The sequence below is a fragment of the Parasteatoda tepidariorum genome, chromosome 10 (genome assembly GCF_043381705.1).
Source record: "Parasteatoda tepidariorum isolate YZ-2023 chromosome 10, CAS_Ptep_4.0, whole genome shotgun sequence".
In the NCBI taxonomy this organism is placed as follows: domain Eukaryota; kingdom Metazoa; phylum Arthropoda; class Arachnida; order Araneae; family Theridiidae; genus Parasteatoda; species Parasteatoda tepidariorum.
Window position 1 is genome coordinate 31,892,625 of NC_092213.1, and position 18,428 is coordinate 31,911,052.

Here is an 18,428-nt window from a genome sequence, read left to right on the forward strand (position 1 = left end):
TGATTTATATTCATTTTTTAGACTGCAGCTGCGTATCCTCAGGCGTGGGCTAGAACTTCTTGCTGTTGGTGGTCGCATTGTATACTCAACATGTTCCTTAAATCCTGTTGAAAATGAAGCTGTCATTTGTACTATTTTACAAGAAACAAAAGGCTAGTGATTTATAATAATTTTTATATTGTAGAATACCATTGATTTAGCAGAATTGTCCAATTAGCTGAATTAATCAAGGACCATGCATTTTTGCCTTGCATTAATGCAAAAAAGAATGCAAATTCCATTTTGCTTTTGAAGTCTTAAGAGAAACTAGTTTTTCATTTGTGTTTGTTATTTCCAGTTTCAATAGAAGGGAGTAATCTATGTTTGTTTTATTATGCTTACTTGTGTTAAAATATTAATATTATTTCTAGATTCTATTAAATTTTTTTCCCTTTAAATATTAGGCAATGATGATGAATAAATGGCTAATGACTGCTAGAAGATATAAAGGCATAGTTGGCAAAAAATCTTATTGTAAAAAATGAATAAAAATTGGATTTTTAAAGAAATATTTTTTTTTTTACCTATATTTATCAAAGTGCTGAAAAATATCTGAATTCAATATCTGAGCTCAATATTATTTAAAAACAATATTTTAGAAATGCTTAATATTTCTAATGAAAATTATTAAAATAATTATATAATTTCTAATTAGTCCTTAAATAAATAAAATCATTTTAATCTCATTACTTTCATGAATTTGCAAAAGAAAGAAACTCAATTTCTCAGTTAGAATAATCTAATTTAGATCAATTATTATAATAAAAATCAATTATCTTAAATTACTCTTGGCTGAACGGTAGTAGTATTTCTTTATTATTTATGTGCTCAAACTACGTGTTTTAATAAGTTTTAAAAGTATTTGCATTTTAGGCATAAAACTAAATTGGGTATGTAATTGAAATGCTAATTATATAACATATCCTCCAACATGTGATATTCGGGTGAATTTGGGCTTTAGGAAAGGTAACTAACTAAAGCAAAAATTCTGAAACAGATTTTACTTTAATACTTAACACAGTTTGAGTAGCTGCATTAGGTAATCTTACCTTTTATATGTTAGTTTAAATAATTTATATGACTGGGGCTTAATTTCTTTTAAATCTAGTTTATTAAATACGATGATACAAAATCTTAGCTAGGACTGAAAAAGATATTTTCTAAGAATACAGGAATTCTGTATTTGATGGAAGGTATGATATAGCAAACTATGCAGACAGCAAATGGATGTAATTTAAAAGTTTCACATAATTTTAATGCACATTTACTCTTTTTTTAAGCCTATTTTGAACATTAATTTACATTCATTAGCCTCTGATTATGTGCTGTACCCTGCATTATTCACAATAAAACTTTTTTATATCAAAGATATAAAATTTTTGAAAAATCAGTTCCTTAAGAATATATTTATAAATTATGCTAAATGAAAAATCTGTCAAGAGTGTTAAATTATGCCAATCCAATAAAATTTATTATTTTATGATTTACTGAATATATATTTTTTTAAATATTTTGATGTGCAATTATATGATAACTTGTAGGATCTGTTGAGATAGTGGATGTTAGATCTTTATTGCCCGGTTTAAAATCTTGTCCTGGTCGGACTGAATGGAAAGTTGCTAATAAGGAAATGGAAGTATTTGATAAGTTTGAGGATGTACCAGAAAAGAACTTGACTCATATCCGTCCACATATGTTCCCTCCATCTGCAGAAGTAATAAAAGACTTGCATCTTGAACACTGGTAAGTTATATTACTACTGTTATTTTGGGATAGCCATTTTGAATCTGTTTGTTTGAATTGAGAATTTTCGGGGACTTAATTTTATTACAATTCTAGGTTGTAATCTCTTTAAAAAAAATTTGATGTCTTCTTAAAAGTATATTAAAACTTTTGTTGCTGTTTGGCAAACTGCTTGATATCAAATTAATGATAAAAGGTATTTAAAATTTAATGTTCATTTTATAGATATATTATTTCAAAACTGTTCCAACTTAGTCATCTTGCCACATGTATGGATAAGTTAGCTTACTAGTTCCCAGATGTATGTCTACATAGCTTTTGTGTGAATATTATCAGTAATATAATACACAAGTTGAAAAAGACAAACTTGATTTAGAACAAGTACTTATTATTTACAAATTAAGCTAGTATTTTATATATATTATTAAACATATCAAAAGAAAAGTCAGTTATTTGAATTAAAATTTTAAATAGGTATAAATAAACAGAAAATTTAAATAAGTATAATAAATTAAACTTCATCATTTGTAAAATATAAATTGTTAATTTTTTATTTCTAATGGCAAACTAAAATGACAAACTCTTGTAAAGTTAGCAAAGAACAGGAATAAAAAAACACAAAAAGAGAAAAAAGTCAACGTCCCATCAACAGATGTTAAGCGCCTTAGTATCGCTTCACCTGAGAGCCCCCACGCAGAGCCGTGCATCCCACGCAGAGCCATGTTCCTGTCCATGATTTCGTCTCTTCCACAAAGTGGGCAATTAGGACTTGTGAAAATCCCAATTCAGTGAAGGTGGTTCGCCAGGCAATCAAATTGTTGACTTTATCTGAAACAAAATCATTTCAAAATTTTATTGATACCTGTACTAGGTTGCTCAGCAATAATTCAAATTTTCCCTAATATGACTGTTTCGCTGAAAGATAAACCTCACTGTTTCACAAGAGTTCCTTTAAACATTTCCGCACATAAAACAGTCATAATTGCCTATTGAAAATGTTTCATTTAATTTTAGTCTTTCACAGAAAAACAAATCTTGAAAATATTCTGGCTACTACACTGAAACTTAAACTACTAAAGATGAGTAATAGTGTCTAAGAGTAATAGTAATCACTTTGATTGAATTATTAGAAGAATGCCTATATGTTACATTCTTTCCTACTAAACAGTCATAGAAAATTACTTTATAATTACTTATCTAGCAATATTTTAGTTTATTTTTATATTATTTGGTTTTTATTTTTTCACATTTAATGGAAAAAGCTGCCTCAAAGCCAGTTATACTAATAGATGCATTAAAAATTCAAGTTTTTTATTATAGATTTGTCAATTTTTTTTTCTTAGTTTTATGTTAATTGCAAACAAGGTGATGTAGTTTTAATTGTATGTATTGCAGATTTTAATATACAAAATGATAATTGCTTAAAACCTGTGTATAAAACTATTGTGTTTAAATTTTCTAGGTTGTATATGTTACTAGACAACCTTCCTAGCCAAGACTGATTTATTAAAATTTTATTTTTCATCTATTATGGTTTATTTTAGCATGTATTTTTTTTTCTTTTGCTATATTGTTAAATATGATGAAACATAAAGAAACATTGTAAAAAAAAGAGAATCATAACATTTGTACTACCTGGATTAAATCTGTGTCAATCTATATAGCATTCTTAATTTTTATTGGCTAACAATATCAACAATTATAAATCAGCATTTATATTAATATATCAACCATTTCTTGCAGCATTTATATATACTCAATATGATAGCAATAAAATATGTATTAGAATATAAGACATATATTATGTAGGTTTTATATTCTAATGTTACAAAAGTTCTGTGGCTAAATGTGGTGTATAATTTAATGATTGGTGTATTGTTATTATTTATTATTGATAGATTATTTATTTTTTTAGCATAAGAATCCTACCTCATCATCAGGACACTGGTGGTTTTTTTGTAGCTGTACTTGAAAAGAAGGACAAACTTCCATGGGAAAAGTCATCTGGTCAGTAGTTCATTTCAATTCCAAATTTCTTTGAACTTTTAAGTTTAAATTCTATTTTTTAAATTTATGTTTTTTATTTTAGAAAACGGTGTCTCCTGTGAAGAAAAGTATGTTTAAATTATTTATTTAATTTTTCTCTTTGTTGTAATACAATTAATGTGTAAAACATTATATTGATATTTATACGATGAAATGATAAATACTTGCATATTGCTAATGTACTAGCAAAACTCATTAAGTTCAACTTTTAATGCAACATTTTAAATTGTACTAAACTGTCAACAACAATACAGAATGTTATTTTTGTATTTGTCATTTAAAGTGTGGTCACAAAGAGTTCATGAGACACAAGAGTATAATTTTTAGATCAGAGATTATAGAGATTCCATTGTTTTTAATTATACTAAAATTTTGTATATTCACAAATCATTGAATTATTTAGCTTCCAGGCAAGCTTGTAGAATAATCAAAATGAGTGTTGTATAGAAATATTTGTAAAAGTTGAGTTTTGAAGTTATATTATCAAACATAGAATTTAACAGAATGCAAAATTTATTAAATCTCAATCAGTAGCATGGAAAGCAGGATCAAAGCAGTATTAATTTTATGCTAAGAACACAAAAACTTAGAACGTATTTTCCATTATTTATATTGTAAATTTACAATTTTTAACAGTTAAATATTTTGCTGAAGCAAAATATGTCATAAAGAATAAATTGATTTTGCAAAGATATTAATAATGAATTTCAGCGTTTATTAAAATTTAAATATTCTTTGTATTTTAAAAAAGTTTCTAAATGCTTGGTGATAAGTAACAAATATTTTATCATAAATGAATTTTTTTCATGCACTTACAAAGTTGGTTGAAATTGAGATTTAGATTTTTATTAACAGGAATCTGTTCATGCCAAATTTACTACCATTTAGCAGTACCTTCACAAATTCAAGTCTAGGGAAAACGGTAGTTTCACAAGATACTATTTTTAATTTTCACTAATTATGACTAAATTTTCTCAAAATAGGTACCTCTCAGAAAAACTAGACAGATCCCTGATTAATCTTTCTGATTTTTTGATTTTTGAAAATTTATTGACTTTTTTTTGTTGCTTTTTCGGCTAATTGTATTACTTTTTCAGAGTGTCTACACATCAAATAGTCAGCCCTGGTATATTTTCACTTATGTTTTTACTAATCAAAGTATTGATTTGTGTTATAGTTTCTCTGAAGAAAAGTTGAATTTAACTTAATTTTTTTGTATATAATTTTTTTCTTCTTCCAAATTTAGAAGTCCACCTCAAAAGAAAAGAAAAGTATGGGGGTATAAAGAAGATCCTTTTGTATTTTTAGATGAAAATGATGAAATTTTTCCCAAGATTAAGTATGTATTTTATATATTTAATTTTGAAATTATTGATATTGAGAATTGTTAAAAAAGAATATTTGCTTGATAATTTATCTGGAACATAATTATAAGATTATTTGTTTTAACATGTGCCTCATTTTATTTGCTAAATATTGCATTTTGTTACATTTTTAAAATTTATTTTTCTTCCCCCCCCTCTTTTTTACTTAATTATTTCTTATATAAAAGCTTTATAATTTTTTTTTCACAAGCCAAAAATAATTTAAAAGTTTAATCATCGTAAAAAGTTAAAATTATTTTAGTTTCGATTTCATAAAATTTTAATTATTTCTGTATGAACTAAAATCTAATTACAACATGAATGAAGCAACAACATGTATGCATTTTACAATTAATTTTGAATTACAATATGTATGCATTTAAGATTTAATTTTGAAATTATTGATATTAAGAAATCTTAAAAAAGATTTGCTTGATAAATTATCTTGAACATAATTATAAGATTATTTGTTTCAAATCTGAATGTTATCTGAATTTAGAATGTTAAAATTATCTATTTTATACAACAATGAATTGTTTGAACAATTGAATTATTGATTTTGTACAAGATGCTTTTATGTGGTTTCATAATAGATGGAATTTCTATTCTAATGTTCAATAAAAAAAATTCAGAGAAACTAAGTTATAAGTTGTGCAGAAATGAGAAGTTAAAATCCAACTGTTTATGTAGACAAACAATCTGTGCTGTGAATATTTTTTTCTTAGTTTTGCTTATTAGTTTATGTTGGTTGCTTAATAATTTATGGAATATGTACATAATTTTTTTTTTAGATTTTCAAGTTAGCCCATTTTTATGCTACTTGTGTTTTAATACCCATTGATGTAATCTAATTTTTTCTTTTAACCCTGGAATTCTATTTTTTTTTCTTAATTTGCTACTATATTTCTATTTTTTTTTTCTTTCTTAATCTGCTACTATATTTCTTTTCTTTTTTACATTCTCTCTCTCTCTCTCACTCTTTTTTTTTTTTTTTTTTNTTTTTTTTTTTTTTTTTTTTTTTTTTTTTTTTTTTTTTTTTTCTTTTGGTGGAATAAATGGCTTAAAACTTTTGTATTTTCTAACACCAAAAGCTAGAACTTAAATTTGTGTGTATCGAACAATTCTAGGAATTATTTGTTCAAATTGTTAGAATTGGAGGATATGTAAATCTAAGGTTTCACAGAATATGCATGATAAATATCGTTAGAGCTTAATTTGAAAGTCATTTGTATTAAGCTAGAATAAAATTTTAAAGTATCTAATACTGTATTATTCAGTAAACTGTAGGTAGTATTAGAGTGCAGCGAGTAGAAAACTACTCAAGTAATTAATTATCTTTACAACAGAAACATATGCTTAAGCCAATTTAATCTTCAACATTTTCTATACAATATTTATGTATTTAAAAATTTGTGTAAACTAGTATATATTTATTTTTTAAAATGAATTTTAGAGAATTTTACAATTTAAAAGACTTTCCATCATCACAGTTGCTTAGCCGATGCAAAGAAGGAAAGAAAAGGAATTTGTATTTAACATCAAAGATAGTTAAAAACATCATGGAAAACAACTTGGACACTTTTAAGGTTTTGTATCAATATTTTTATTTACACTGATAATTTATAATTGTATTTAAATTATTATTTTTTTTTTAAATTGTTTTTTAAAAAGTTATATGTATATATTTTTTTTTTACCAATAGATTATTAACACTGGATTACGCATTTTGAGCAGAAGTGAAAACAAAGACACTGTGTGCATTTATCGGTTTACTCAAGAAGTAAGAATCATATTAGTTTTGATATCAGTTTTCATAGGTTAATGAAAAAATTATTTTAAATGTTTCAGTAATACACTTTAACTTGGTAATGACAATATCCTAGTTTAATTCTAATTCTGCTTTTGGCTTTGTTTAGCAGTCTTTTTTAAAAGACATAAGAAATTGGACCAATTCAGTAATTTATGATAGAATTTTTTTTTAAATTAAAATAATTTTTAATCTTTTGTATTTCTTTCTTTGTTTTACTAGTTACTGATAAAAAAGTTTGTCTATTTTTCTTGAGATTGAGTGATTATTTTAGTCTGTATTTGCTATAAATGTTCAATAATTTAAGTCAAGAGATACAAGAAATTGTTTATTTTATTTTGAGTTGGTTTAAATAAGTCTATTCTCTGACCTTTAAAACTTAGTATGAACTTATAGTAGACATCGTCCTAAAAAATAATTTTTAAAAATTATTGAAAATTTAATTTGATAAAAAAAGCTCTGTGCTTTCTGTTATCTATTACTTTTGTGTTCAAAATTCAGAAATATTTATATTTGGTTAGCTATCTGTAGAATTGAGCTACCTAAAGTTAATTAACTACATTAAACAAATTTTATCTGAAGAAATTGTGAGCAGAAAAGCTTAGATATAAACTTATTTTAGTGAAAAACTATAATCAGATCAGTAACATTAACTAGGTGCCACTGTGTTTTCAATTAAGTTTTATTGGTCCAAAATAACATTTATTTGCTTAAGACTTCAAACACTACTTGTATAAGTTGTTTATTCAATAAATTAAACAAATCTCTTAGAGTCCATAACTCTTTTTTAAACTTTTTACAAAGCATTGAGTTTTAACATTATATTTCAGGGTATATCAACAGTTTTGCCTTTTATGGGAGAAGAAAGAAAAGTGACCATTGAAAAAGAGGATTTGATAACATGTCTCACTAATGAATATCCTGCCCATTCTTTGTTTACAGAAAGCATGCAGGCCAAGCTACCAAGCATAGGTATAAAATGAATAATTTAGTTTTTTGTGTGTATGTATTAAATAATGTGAAGGAAATAAAGAATATATTTATTGATCCAACAATTTTCTTCTAGTGTCTGGCTGTGTTGTTCTTTGTTACACTGGGAATGTTGGGTAATTATTTTAAAAGTTTCTCTGCTTTCTTTCTTCATTTTAAATGCTTTTTGTTGTATGTATTAGTTAAAGAAACTTCAAGGGCTTTTCATATCTTGATATTTAATAATTCATGTATTGTCTTTAAGAAATGTAAGTGCACAATTTAAAAGGTAGAGCATATAAAATTTGCATTGATACATTTCATTAAGGCCATTTTTATGAAAAACAAATTTATCTTGGAAGTTTGTCAATAGATTTAAAGCCTCATTGTAATTAAAATCAGCAATTTTGAAAAAATTCATAAAATGTAATTTTAAAGGATTTTTTTTAAAGATTTTTCTTTTGAAAAGGAATATAAAATAAAAGTAATGATGAAAGTTCTTTTTTTTAATTTTAATTATTAGTAATATTTCTGAAAGAAATAAACAAGAACACTTCTTTTAAAAGCTCAACAAAGTATATAAAGTTAATTATGCCATTTGTTAAATTTTAAGTTCTTTGTATTTTATATGTTCTATTTTATCATATTGCTACACAATAATAACCTTAGTTTTTACTAACATTTATTTTGTCTATACAAAGACTCATTATCTATGACCTTTTCTTATTCAGGCTGCAATTTTTAATTCTGAAAATAAAACTAAAGAGTAATTTTATATAGCAAAATCAGTCTAATAGTTCATGAGAAATCAAATTTTAAGTATCTGACTTTTTTGAAATTCAATTTCTCAAGAACAATTTGACTGATTTTGCCCAAATTTTTTATTTTGCTATATAAAATTACATCCTTTAAAATGAAGCAAAAAATTTTATGCCTTACAATTTAAAAATTCTTAAATAAAATTAAAAAAAAATATTTACTAAAAGTTATTTTTTCATGGGATTATCTTTAGATAAATGAATTTTATAATTGTGTGTAAAAATGTTTCAATTCGCTTAAAAAGTTCTCAAGATATAATGAAAAGTAAAATTAACATTAAGGGGTCCAAACTTTAGAGTGCTCTCCTGACTAAACTATTTTGACCATATTTCTCAGATTGTGGCTACCCCCTATACTTTAGGGTCTATTTGGTTTGGAGTGATCCCTTTTTTGCTCATTGTACACATGACAGTTTTCAGTTCCACTGATAGAAAAAAATATTTGTATACTGTTTATAGGGGTCATGCTAAAGAGTGAGGTATTTTTTTTTGTTTTTGTAATTATTGATTTAAAAGATATTTGGCAGTTTGCTCATAATTCTGAAATTTTAAACATTACAATTTACATCTATTGCTTTTTTGAACCTAATTTTAATCCTTTAGAAAAGATGATGAATTCAAAGTTGAGCTATGTGGTTGGAAAGGAAATCAGACTCTCCGGTGTTATGTTCCTAAAGTAGGCCGAGCACACTATCTAAGAATATGTGGAGTTGATGTATCTGAATATGGTAAGTTTGACATTGCCTGAGCCAGACTTGTACAACTTATGATTCAGGGGTTTGCCCCACAAAGTCTTTTGACAAGGAAAAATTTTTTTTAACCATGTTTTGCAGAAGCAAGTTACTAGACTAGTTTAGCCTTTCTCAAGTGTATTTCAGGTTTTAACCAATACCATTCACCTCATTTATTTGGTGCTGTATTAGTAACAAATTTTGTTTCCTAAAAAAAATACTCAACTTAAACGTTAATAAATAAATTTTTTTTTCGTATTCATATTCACACTTGTTATACTTTGCTTTGTGATTTTTTTTGTTGCAGTTTTTCTATGTCTACAGATATTAGACAAAATAAATAAAAATATTATTAAATGCTAAAATCTGGAATTTATGTAAGAATTTTTCGAAAAAAAAAAAATATATTAAAATAAAAAGATTTCAAGGGGAAAAAAATAAAATATATTGACAATATTAAACAATTGAAAACTTTTTTTGTAAAAAGACTTTAGTAGACACATGAAATACAATTCTAGCTTTTGTAATGGTTTAAGTTTATAGCATCTGATGTATTTTCCAAAATCTTTATTTTTATAGCAACTGAGAAAAAATTACATTTTAATCATCTAATAATTTTATGGTTACTTTTACTATATACTTGATGAGCAAAATCTATTGGTTAGTTTGTTTTCTATGATGTTTATAATTAAACTTTTACTTTGGCAAACAAAAACATTATGTTTTCATTTCAGCTTTCATCAGTAGTAATTCATTTTTTCTTTAAAATATAGATTTCTCTCTCTCTCTTCAATATTGATTCCAAATGTGTAAACCTTTTCTTACTTCATTTTTGGGAAGGATTCTAAATATCTATATGAAGGACACACATTATGGCTATAGTACACCCTGTATAATTTTAAGAACTTCAGTTAAAATTGTTTTTTAGATAATTAATACTGTAAAGTTTCTTGGCTAAATTTAAGATTCAAATCAAACAAAACAATAAAATACATTAAAAAGTAATCAGCACAATTAAAACATATTTTTGGGGATTGTTGCATTGAATAAAACTAATGTATTATAACTCATGAACTTTCGTTAACCTTACCTAAAACATCAAGTTTCATCGGGCAACCTTAACCCGTTTTCATGTTTTGCAAACCTGCCTTTCTCAGTTGTGACTCAACAGATTTCGTTTAATTTTTGCTAAATATTTATTTTCCATCCTTAATATGCATTTTTTTTAAAAAAGGGGATGATAGAAAACACTATGTGATAAAATTATGCAGATAAATTAAAAAAAATAAATAAAAAAATAGCGTATTGATTGTTTTTAATCCACAACAATTGCTAGATCTTATTGCCCATGTGTATTGTTGCCACTGAATCTGTATTTTTCTTTTTCAGAAATGAGAGAGAAAAAGAAATTTAAAATTAAGGATGAGAGTGGAGAAAATGTAGATGAAGAAATGCTTGAAGAATCTGAAAACAATGAAATAATATCTGATGAACTATTAGATTGTGATTCAGACACTAAAAATGTAATCAAAAGAGCTGATAATGCTGTTATAAGTTGACAATTGTATGTATAGATGTTGATTTTATACATTTATAAATAAAAAATATGTAAATATATTTTTGTGTTCCTCTTACGTAACATAGCTAAACTATATGGGGTCAAATAGTTTAAAGTAGAGTTATGTTTTTAAATTCAAAAAAAGATGTTAACCCTAAGGTATGTTATTTTTAGAAAGAAAAAAAAATCCTAGTCTGGTTTTGTAGCTTGATATGAGTGATCACAAAAAAATTATTACCATATTTATTATAAAGCACAATAATTGCAACTTAGCATATAAAAATAAGATGACAAATTTTTAAGGGAATTATTTATCTGCTTTTTATTTCTCAGAAAAATGTACAATATCTGGAATACTATGTTTCTTTTCACTTATTCTTTTTATAGTTTATTTATTTAAATGAAAAATCTGACAAAAACAACAAACATCATACAAAAATTTATTTAATATTTTCTGTACAAGTAAATAAATATAACAAAACTTTTTCCATTCATGAAGAATTTATACATAAACTTGTTTTGATTTTAAAGTTCCATAGTAATGCTGCCAGCTTTTCCTTTCTTTCCTAATTGTGGAAATGATGATTTACCTAAAGAAAAGAAGAAGCATTTCTAAAATAATTTTGTCCAACATTTTAAATTTGTTCCATTTAATCATATTTTGTAAACTGTATAAAAATTTTTTTTAAACTAAAATTTGTAAATAAACACAGTTGCAAAATATGTAATTTAAAAATTTATATCTATTGATTTACTTTAAAAAGTATTCATTTATGTCTTTCAATTACACTCTATTCATTGAAGATTCTTATAAAAGAAGAATGAAAAATGATAAAACCTTAATAATGTTTTTATACCCAATAAAATTAATTTGAAATTAATGAAAAAATTATATTAAGCAGGTTTAGGATTGACTTTTACTGAAAAATAACTACATGAGTTGCTACAAAAATTGTGTGATTTTTTTTTAAGAATAGCCTATAAAAAAAGTATTTCTAGACATAAAATAGTAAAGCATTCTCACAATAGCCTGTTGTGGGTCAAGGAGGTTATAGCTCCACAATTTTATGATCAAGAGCTTTATTGTGGCAATGTACTGCACACAGGCAGTCTTTATTTCTGAGACAGACTGGTCCTCATTAATGTGAGGCTGGGTGGACTCTAACCAGCCACTGGGTATTGAAACTTAATTCGTAAAATAGTGTTCAATCAAATATATCATTGCAAGAAGCAATACAATATCTAAAAGTGGTATAAACAATCTTATTTATGACATTTTAACTATTTGAATTTTGTGGATAATTTCATTTAATTTGAAATTCGCTGAAACTTTGGGACTTGACCCTCAAGGGAGCAATAACTACAAAAATAAATTGAAGGCACATGATACAAAAAATTTAAAGTGAAAAAAAATATTAATTGAATTTCTAATAAATATTTTAAAATTAAAAGTATAACTAATCTATTTTCGAATGAATTTAATCATATGTTCGCCAAGTCTCTTTTCTTTCATTTTTTTTATTCTTAAGATTTTTCGTTTTCATTGAGGACTACTGCATTACAAGATTTCTGAGAAAAAGAAAACTGCTTAAAAATTATGCTAGAATAAGGGTATTTTTACACTTTTTCTTTCACCACAAAATATTGTTTTTTTAAGAGGTGTCTATTTATCAAATTGTTAATCCTGACTAAATCCAAGATTGGCAATTTGTTTCAATTATTATTTGTCACTGTTTTTAACATTATATTATATTCTTGACTAAATAGGTTTGGTCTTTCAAATAATTCCATGCTAATGTAATAGATCATATTTTTGCAAAAATATTTTAAAGGTAATACCTATTAACAAATATTATAAAAAATTAAATATATAAAACAAGATGTTTTTTTTTTCTCAATATATTAATGTATTCAAATAGAGATAAATAAAAAAAAAATTACTAGTTTGGTGGGAGATATTTCAATGAAATTGAGGGCTAATCTTGTGATTGCAAGCCAGTAGTAATAATGAAAGGTATATTTTATTAATTCTTAAATAATCTGAAAGTATCAATTAGGGAAAGTGGACTTGAAACTTTAAGGTTCCAAAGGTAAAAAATTTAAAAATCTCCATATCAAATAAAATGCTAGTATATTGTCAAAATGCAAATTAAAATCGAAAATCAAGCTTGCAACAACAAAAAATTATTAAAATATCAACTGTTCTTAAGAAATGTTGTCATCTGTTGCTAGGCAACTAAGAATTCTTTGATTTTTTTATCTCTCTCCCATTTTCTCTCTACTTATTTAATTTTTTCAGAATATATACTTGTATGAACATAAAATTTCCTTTAACATGTCATTAGTTTCCTTGTGAGTGTGTATAAAGGTATTTATTCGATTTGTACTTACTTGGAGGTGGATTCATTCTTGAAGCTATATATACAAATGGCTCAATTAATGTTCTTCGGTCTAAAGTAGATACTTCATAGAGTTTTACTAAAATATAAAATTGATTTTAGAAAAACACATTAAAAGGAAGATAGGTACTCTATAAAAAATATTTCACCATCATTCCATATTCTTTAGATAAATTAATGTTACTTTATGTTACTGTTTGTGTTATTGTACATAGAAAATTTCCTCTCAGTGAGGAAGTTTTGCTACATGCAGGATATAAACTTAAGAAGTAATAAATCGTTTAAATCTGTTGAATATTTTCTTAATCTCCTTGGGGAAGAATACAATGACGAAAAATAGGATCTCATAGAAATCAAACTTTCATTGTATGAAATTGAAAATTTCGCTGATGAAGTACTAAAATGTGAAAGAGTGAATGTAACATGATAAAAGATATAACCGATAATACAGGAAATAAGAAATAAAATCTTATCTGAATTCACCAAAAAATTACTGATAGTGCCTCATGTGAGAGTTTTTTTTTTTTTTACACAGTGTGGAAGAATAAAACTGACTTTAGAAATAATATTAATTTGAACACACATTAGAGTATCATAGTAGAAAATAAATAAAAATTAACTGCTAAGAACATTGTTTGCCATTAAAGGCAGTTTACTGAAAATGAAATGGCAAAAGCAAAAAAGGCAACAGCCTTATCATTTGTTTTGAGCTGTAATTGTTTTGAGCTGTTTTATTTTAAGGAAATTAGTTATTTTATTATCATTTAATAAAAAATTATTTTATTTTTAAGGTGTGTTATTTTCTGTTTTCTTGTATGAAATAAAAATTTTATGTTAAGTTTTACTATCTGAAAAATAATGAGGGAAAATTTGCCCAGAACATAATGGTCTTGTTTTTAAAGAAGTATTTTTGCTTTTTTTTTAACCAAGTTAATTATTTTATTATCTTTCAATGAATAATTAGTTAATATTTTAACTTCGTACTTTTTTTGTTGTATAAATTAATAGTTTTACGTTCAGTATTCACTATTTGTGAACTGTATAACCCAACTAGTATTAATTACGATTTGTTGCGCTATTTCTATTATTTCCTTGTGATTCTATTATACCTGACAAGCAGTTTGAAAAGTTTTCATGTCTCTAAAAAACAGGATGCATACTTTAAATTTTGCTTCCACTTTAAAATTTTTTTCCAGATCTTCGGAAGTGCTGTAATTATCATTAAAATATTGATACTTAAAATTGATATTTTTGTAAAATAACAGATTTTACTATCGAACTATCATAGAGAATTTAATCTCTTTTTCCAGAGGTAACACTTTAATAAAGTTCTTGTAGAGATATTTTTATAATATGCAGAGTTTAAATATAATAAATACCTTTCTCTTTTTGTGCCCAAGCCTGTGCTAAACCAGTATCAACTTGTCTCTCATTTTGGAGATCCATTTTATTACCAAGCACAATAATTGGGACCTGTAAGATTGAAATGTTTTGCCATTTTTATTTTATTTTCCAAAAATGCTATACATAATTATTATTAAATATAAACCAATTATTGTTTTTACAGATATCTGATTAAAATATAATAAACATTATTTTCAAATGAAAAATACACAAATACAGTCAAACCTCTTGTAATCAAATACAACTAAACAAAGGAAAACTTTTTTTTAAAAAAAAAAAGCCTTGTAACCTAATGCCTTACCATGGGTTTACGTTAGAGTGAGCCTCCAAACATCAAATTTTTGTTGAATTGAAAAAAAAAATTGCTATCATCATAAGAATTTAATTTAAAACTTTTTTCTAATCTCAAAATGCTGCAACAAATTTACACTTATTTTAATACAAATCAAATATTGTAAATATTAAGCAAGAAAAAAAAAATGTTGCATAATGTAACAGAGGTATCAGAAAATAATTAAAATATTTCATGGTACATTATTTATGTAATATTTATTTGCAGTATTTTATAATTTAAAATACAAAAATATACTTCTTATTTTTAAGGACTATGATGAAGAAGCTGAGAATAAGTCTTGAAATGCCTATAAACTCACTATTTATTGCACTATAATTATCAGATGATGTATATTTATGACAACAGCTTAAAATCGAGCTTTATGGATGTTGAGACACAAATTATAATAGGATACTCAATAATTGAAAATATTTCAAATTATGTTAAGAATTAAGTTCAAGCATACTGTGTTCAAAATCTTTTTACATAGCTAAAACATATTGATTTTTGTGAGATGAGAAACTTACATTTGGAAATTGAAACTCATAATTAAAATATATTCCAAACATTTGAAACTCAACACCAGTGGCATCCCACAACATCCTATATGGTACGACATACACACTTTTGGAACTCTTACATTATATAATTTTGAAAAAAATAATTTTTTAATCTAAAGGTACTTATTAAATCCTCTTGTACAAATAAATTGTTTAGATAGATAAAATAAAGCTAGCTTCTGAATATTATAATATCTAACTCTCTGTGCATTAATTCATAAATTTTTCTGAATTTCAGGCAAATGACTGCATCAGAAAACCATGTACTGTCTCACAGAATAACATAGGGTTTTCCTATGAGGTAGTAGAGAAATTTCGCTTTGATTTTGTTCAGGAGCTTAATGCTTGGAGGGTTAAACAAACAAAATGTAATATGAAGAGTTTAATCAAAGATTTAATAAAAATTTAATATGATAAACAAGTTTTAGAAAAGATGGCAGGTCATCTTACTTCCTTTTTTTCTTTTATTTTGTCGTAGTCTTTTTTTACTTGATCTAATAATGAGAATGATTCCCTACTGTTGATAGCATAAACTAAAACAACACCCTGCAATGAAACAGCATTATTTTAATCACAATATATAAAAATATGTAATTGATACAAGCAGTCAATAAAAAAAGACTTTAAATATGTCTTTCAATAAATCAAAATTTACAATAGTTTATATTTAGATCTTAAAAGATATCTACACATTGTTTAAGAATGTTTCTTATATAAAAACTGTGTATAAGTGGACCAGTTTAAAAATATAAATTATACAAAATTGAATATACTATACTTCAAAGCACAGTTGACAAATTTTTACTTATAAATATTTGTAAATATCACAAAATTTACCTCAGCATAAGTCATATAGTTTCTCAGAAAGTCTGTAGATTGACCAGGTACCTTATAAATAAAAGTAAAAAAATATATGCTCAATTGTGGAATGTTAAGATTTACAAAGAAAAAAAAGATATTAAAAAAAGTACATACATAAAAATGTAATATACTATTTTGAAAATTTAATAAAAATTACCAAAGAAAACTAAAAATTTAGTTTAATACAAGTAAACTACCTACTTTTTAATTTTAGTGCAATAAAACACTGCTAAAAGAAACAAAAATTTATATCCTATAACAGTTATTATGGAGGTGCAACAAGTTTTTGTATATCAGAGTAGAAACTAGCTGTTGCACTTAATTTCTTAATGCTATTATTTAAATAACTTGAATTCATAAAATTTCCATTTTTGAAATATTAACATAGATTACTAATTATAATGCAATGAATAGTATGTATTTATAATCAATGATAAAATTTTAAGATGTTTAATAGTTAAACATTTAAAAAACATACTGTTAGTAGCATTATTTGAAGACTGTCAAAAATAAAGTTGCATAATTTCATCAATAGATTGATTATTCCAATAATTATTGAACAATACTATTCTACACAAAGATGGAATTAAAAACTTTTTTGAAGATCATTATAATAAAAAAGGCTTAGATTAACAAATTGAAATTGTTTTATAATAAAATATAAATTTAATGAGGATATTTCCGTATTGAGATCTGTCACACCATTTGCTATCGCCAAGGTGCCAAATTTTTGTTTAAAAAAAAAAAAAGTTGATGTTTACACAAGGATGGCTATGAGTTATACCTTTCGAGTTAGTCCATTTATGTGATGTTCTCTTGTTAGTTTCTCTTGGACCGCTGCCCAGAAATTGCTAAGACTTGGAGATTATTCTGTCACAGATCACGATATGGAAATCTCCCCAATTTAATCTGCAACCTTTAAAAATAAAATCAAACACTTACTGTGCCAGCAGTGTCATAAAATCTGAGTCTTTCTTTCACTCCTCTATCAGTATTTACCAGTGCACAGTATGTATCTTCAATCGTTGGGTACTGCATTTAAAATAAAATTATTTTGTAACTACTAGTGCAAATGAAAATACAAACAAAATACCACTGAAATTTCAAAGTAATAATTATCAATAAGTTAGCTAAAGCATGATATTAACAGCATATAATGATAAAGTGATATTAAACTAGAACTAATAACAATAATTATTAAGATAGGAAAGAGTGCAGAGTTCGGTGCTCATTGGATTAATATCATGAAAGAAAATTACAATTCTGTTTGATAAATTAACATCAATATCAAATGTTTAAATGTGGTTTAGTTTATTTAAAAATAGGGGACACTCAATTGTAAATTTTTACTTTAAATTACTTAATAAATCACGAATGATTAAATTGCTTATGAACAAGGCAGAAATTTTTTAATTCTATCAAAAAAGAAAAAAGTAGAAAATTTATTTTTAACGGAAATTATATCTCAATGAAATTATGTAAGAGGGAAATAAACAGAAACATTTGTATAAATAACACTTACAGCATTACAAGGGAAATTTCCATAAATCAGTTGTTCAAGTATTGACGTTTTACCACTACTACGGTAACCACAAATTAAAACCTTGCTAACTTTCCCTGGAACAGACGATCTTAACATATTGATTATAACTAATTATAAAATTAAACTATTTAAATATCTCCCTCGCTATTTAAATACTTTGAAACTGCGAAAACAAAATTCGAAATGTTTACATTTTTTTTGACCAGACGAAAACAAGAAAAAGAAAAAAAAAACTTAACAAGCACAAAGTTA

The 18,428-nt window shown here is 25.2% G+C and overlaps 2 protein-coding genes across 4 annotated transcripts in view; one reads left to right on the forward strand and one right to left on the reverse strand.

Annotated features, from left to right (window-relative positions):
• Positions 1–16,193, forward strand: part of LOC107437231 (tRNA (cytosine(34)-C(5))-methyltransferase Nsun2) — a 34,228-nt gene extending 18,035 nt beyond the window's left edge. For 2 of the 3 annotated variants that reach the window (XM_071186866.1, XM_043043280.2), the window contains 11 exons: positions 22–152; positions 1,581–1,782; positions 3,698–3,789; positions 3,872–3,896; positions 5,075–5,167; positions 6,646–6,778; positions 6,895–6,972; positions 7,830–7,971; positions 8,066–8,105; positions 9,390–9,514; positions 10,907–11,134. In XM_071186866.1, coding sequence (XP_071042967.1) covers positions 22–152; positions 1,581–1,782; positions 3,698–3,789; positions 3,872–3,896; positions 5,075–5,167; positions 6,646–6,778; positions 6,895–6,972; positions 7,830–7,971; positions 8,066–8,105; positions 9,390–9,514; positions 10,907–11,076 — 1,231 coding nt within the window. In that variant the 3' untranslated portion in view covers positions 11,077–11,134. Of the gene's footprint in view, positions 1–21; positions 153–1,580; positions 1,783–3,697; positions 3,790–3,871; positions 3,897–5,074; positions 5,168–6,645; positions 6,779–6,894; positions 6,973–7,829; positions 7,972–8,065; positions 8,106–9,389; positions 9,515–10,906; positions 11,135–16,010 lie in introns of those variants that run through there. The other variant, XM_071186865.1, reaches the window with a different exon arrangement.
• On the reverse strand, positions 11,500–18,410 carry LOC110282931 (NFKB inhibitor interacting Ras like 1). Its single transcript, XM_021147258.3, has 7 exons — positions 18,156–18,410; positions 17,576–17,665; positions 16,610–16,660; positions 16,223–16,318; positions 14,854–14,947; positions 13,467–13,553; positions 11,500–11,665 (listed from the first exon to the last, which is right to left on the reverse strand). The coding sequence occupies exons 1-7, from the start codon at positions 18,270–18,272 to the stop codon at positions 11,601–11,603; spliced, it is 600 nt and encodes a 199-aa protein (XP_021002917.1). The 5' UTR covers positions 18,273–18,410; the 3' UTR covers positions 11,500–11,600.
• Between the last annotated feature and the right edge of the window lie 18 nt (positions 18,411–18,428).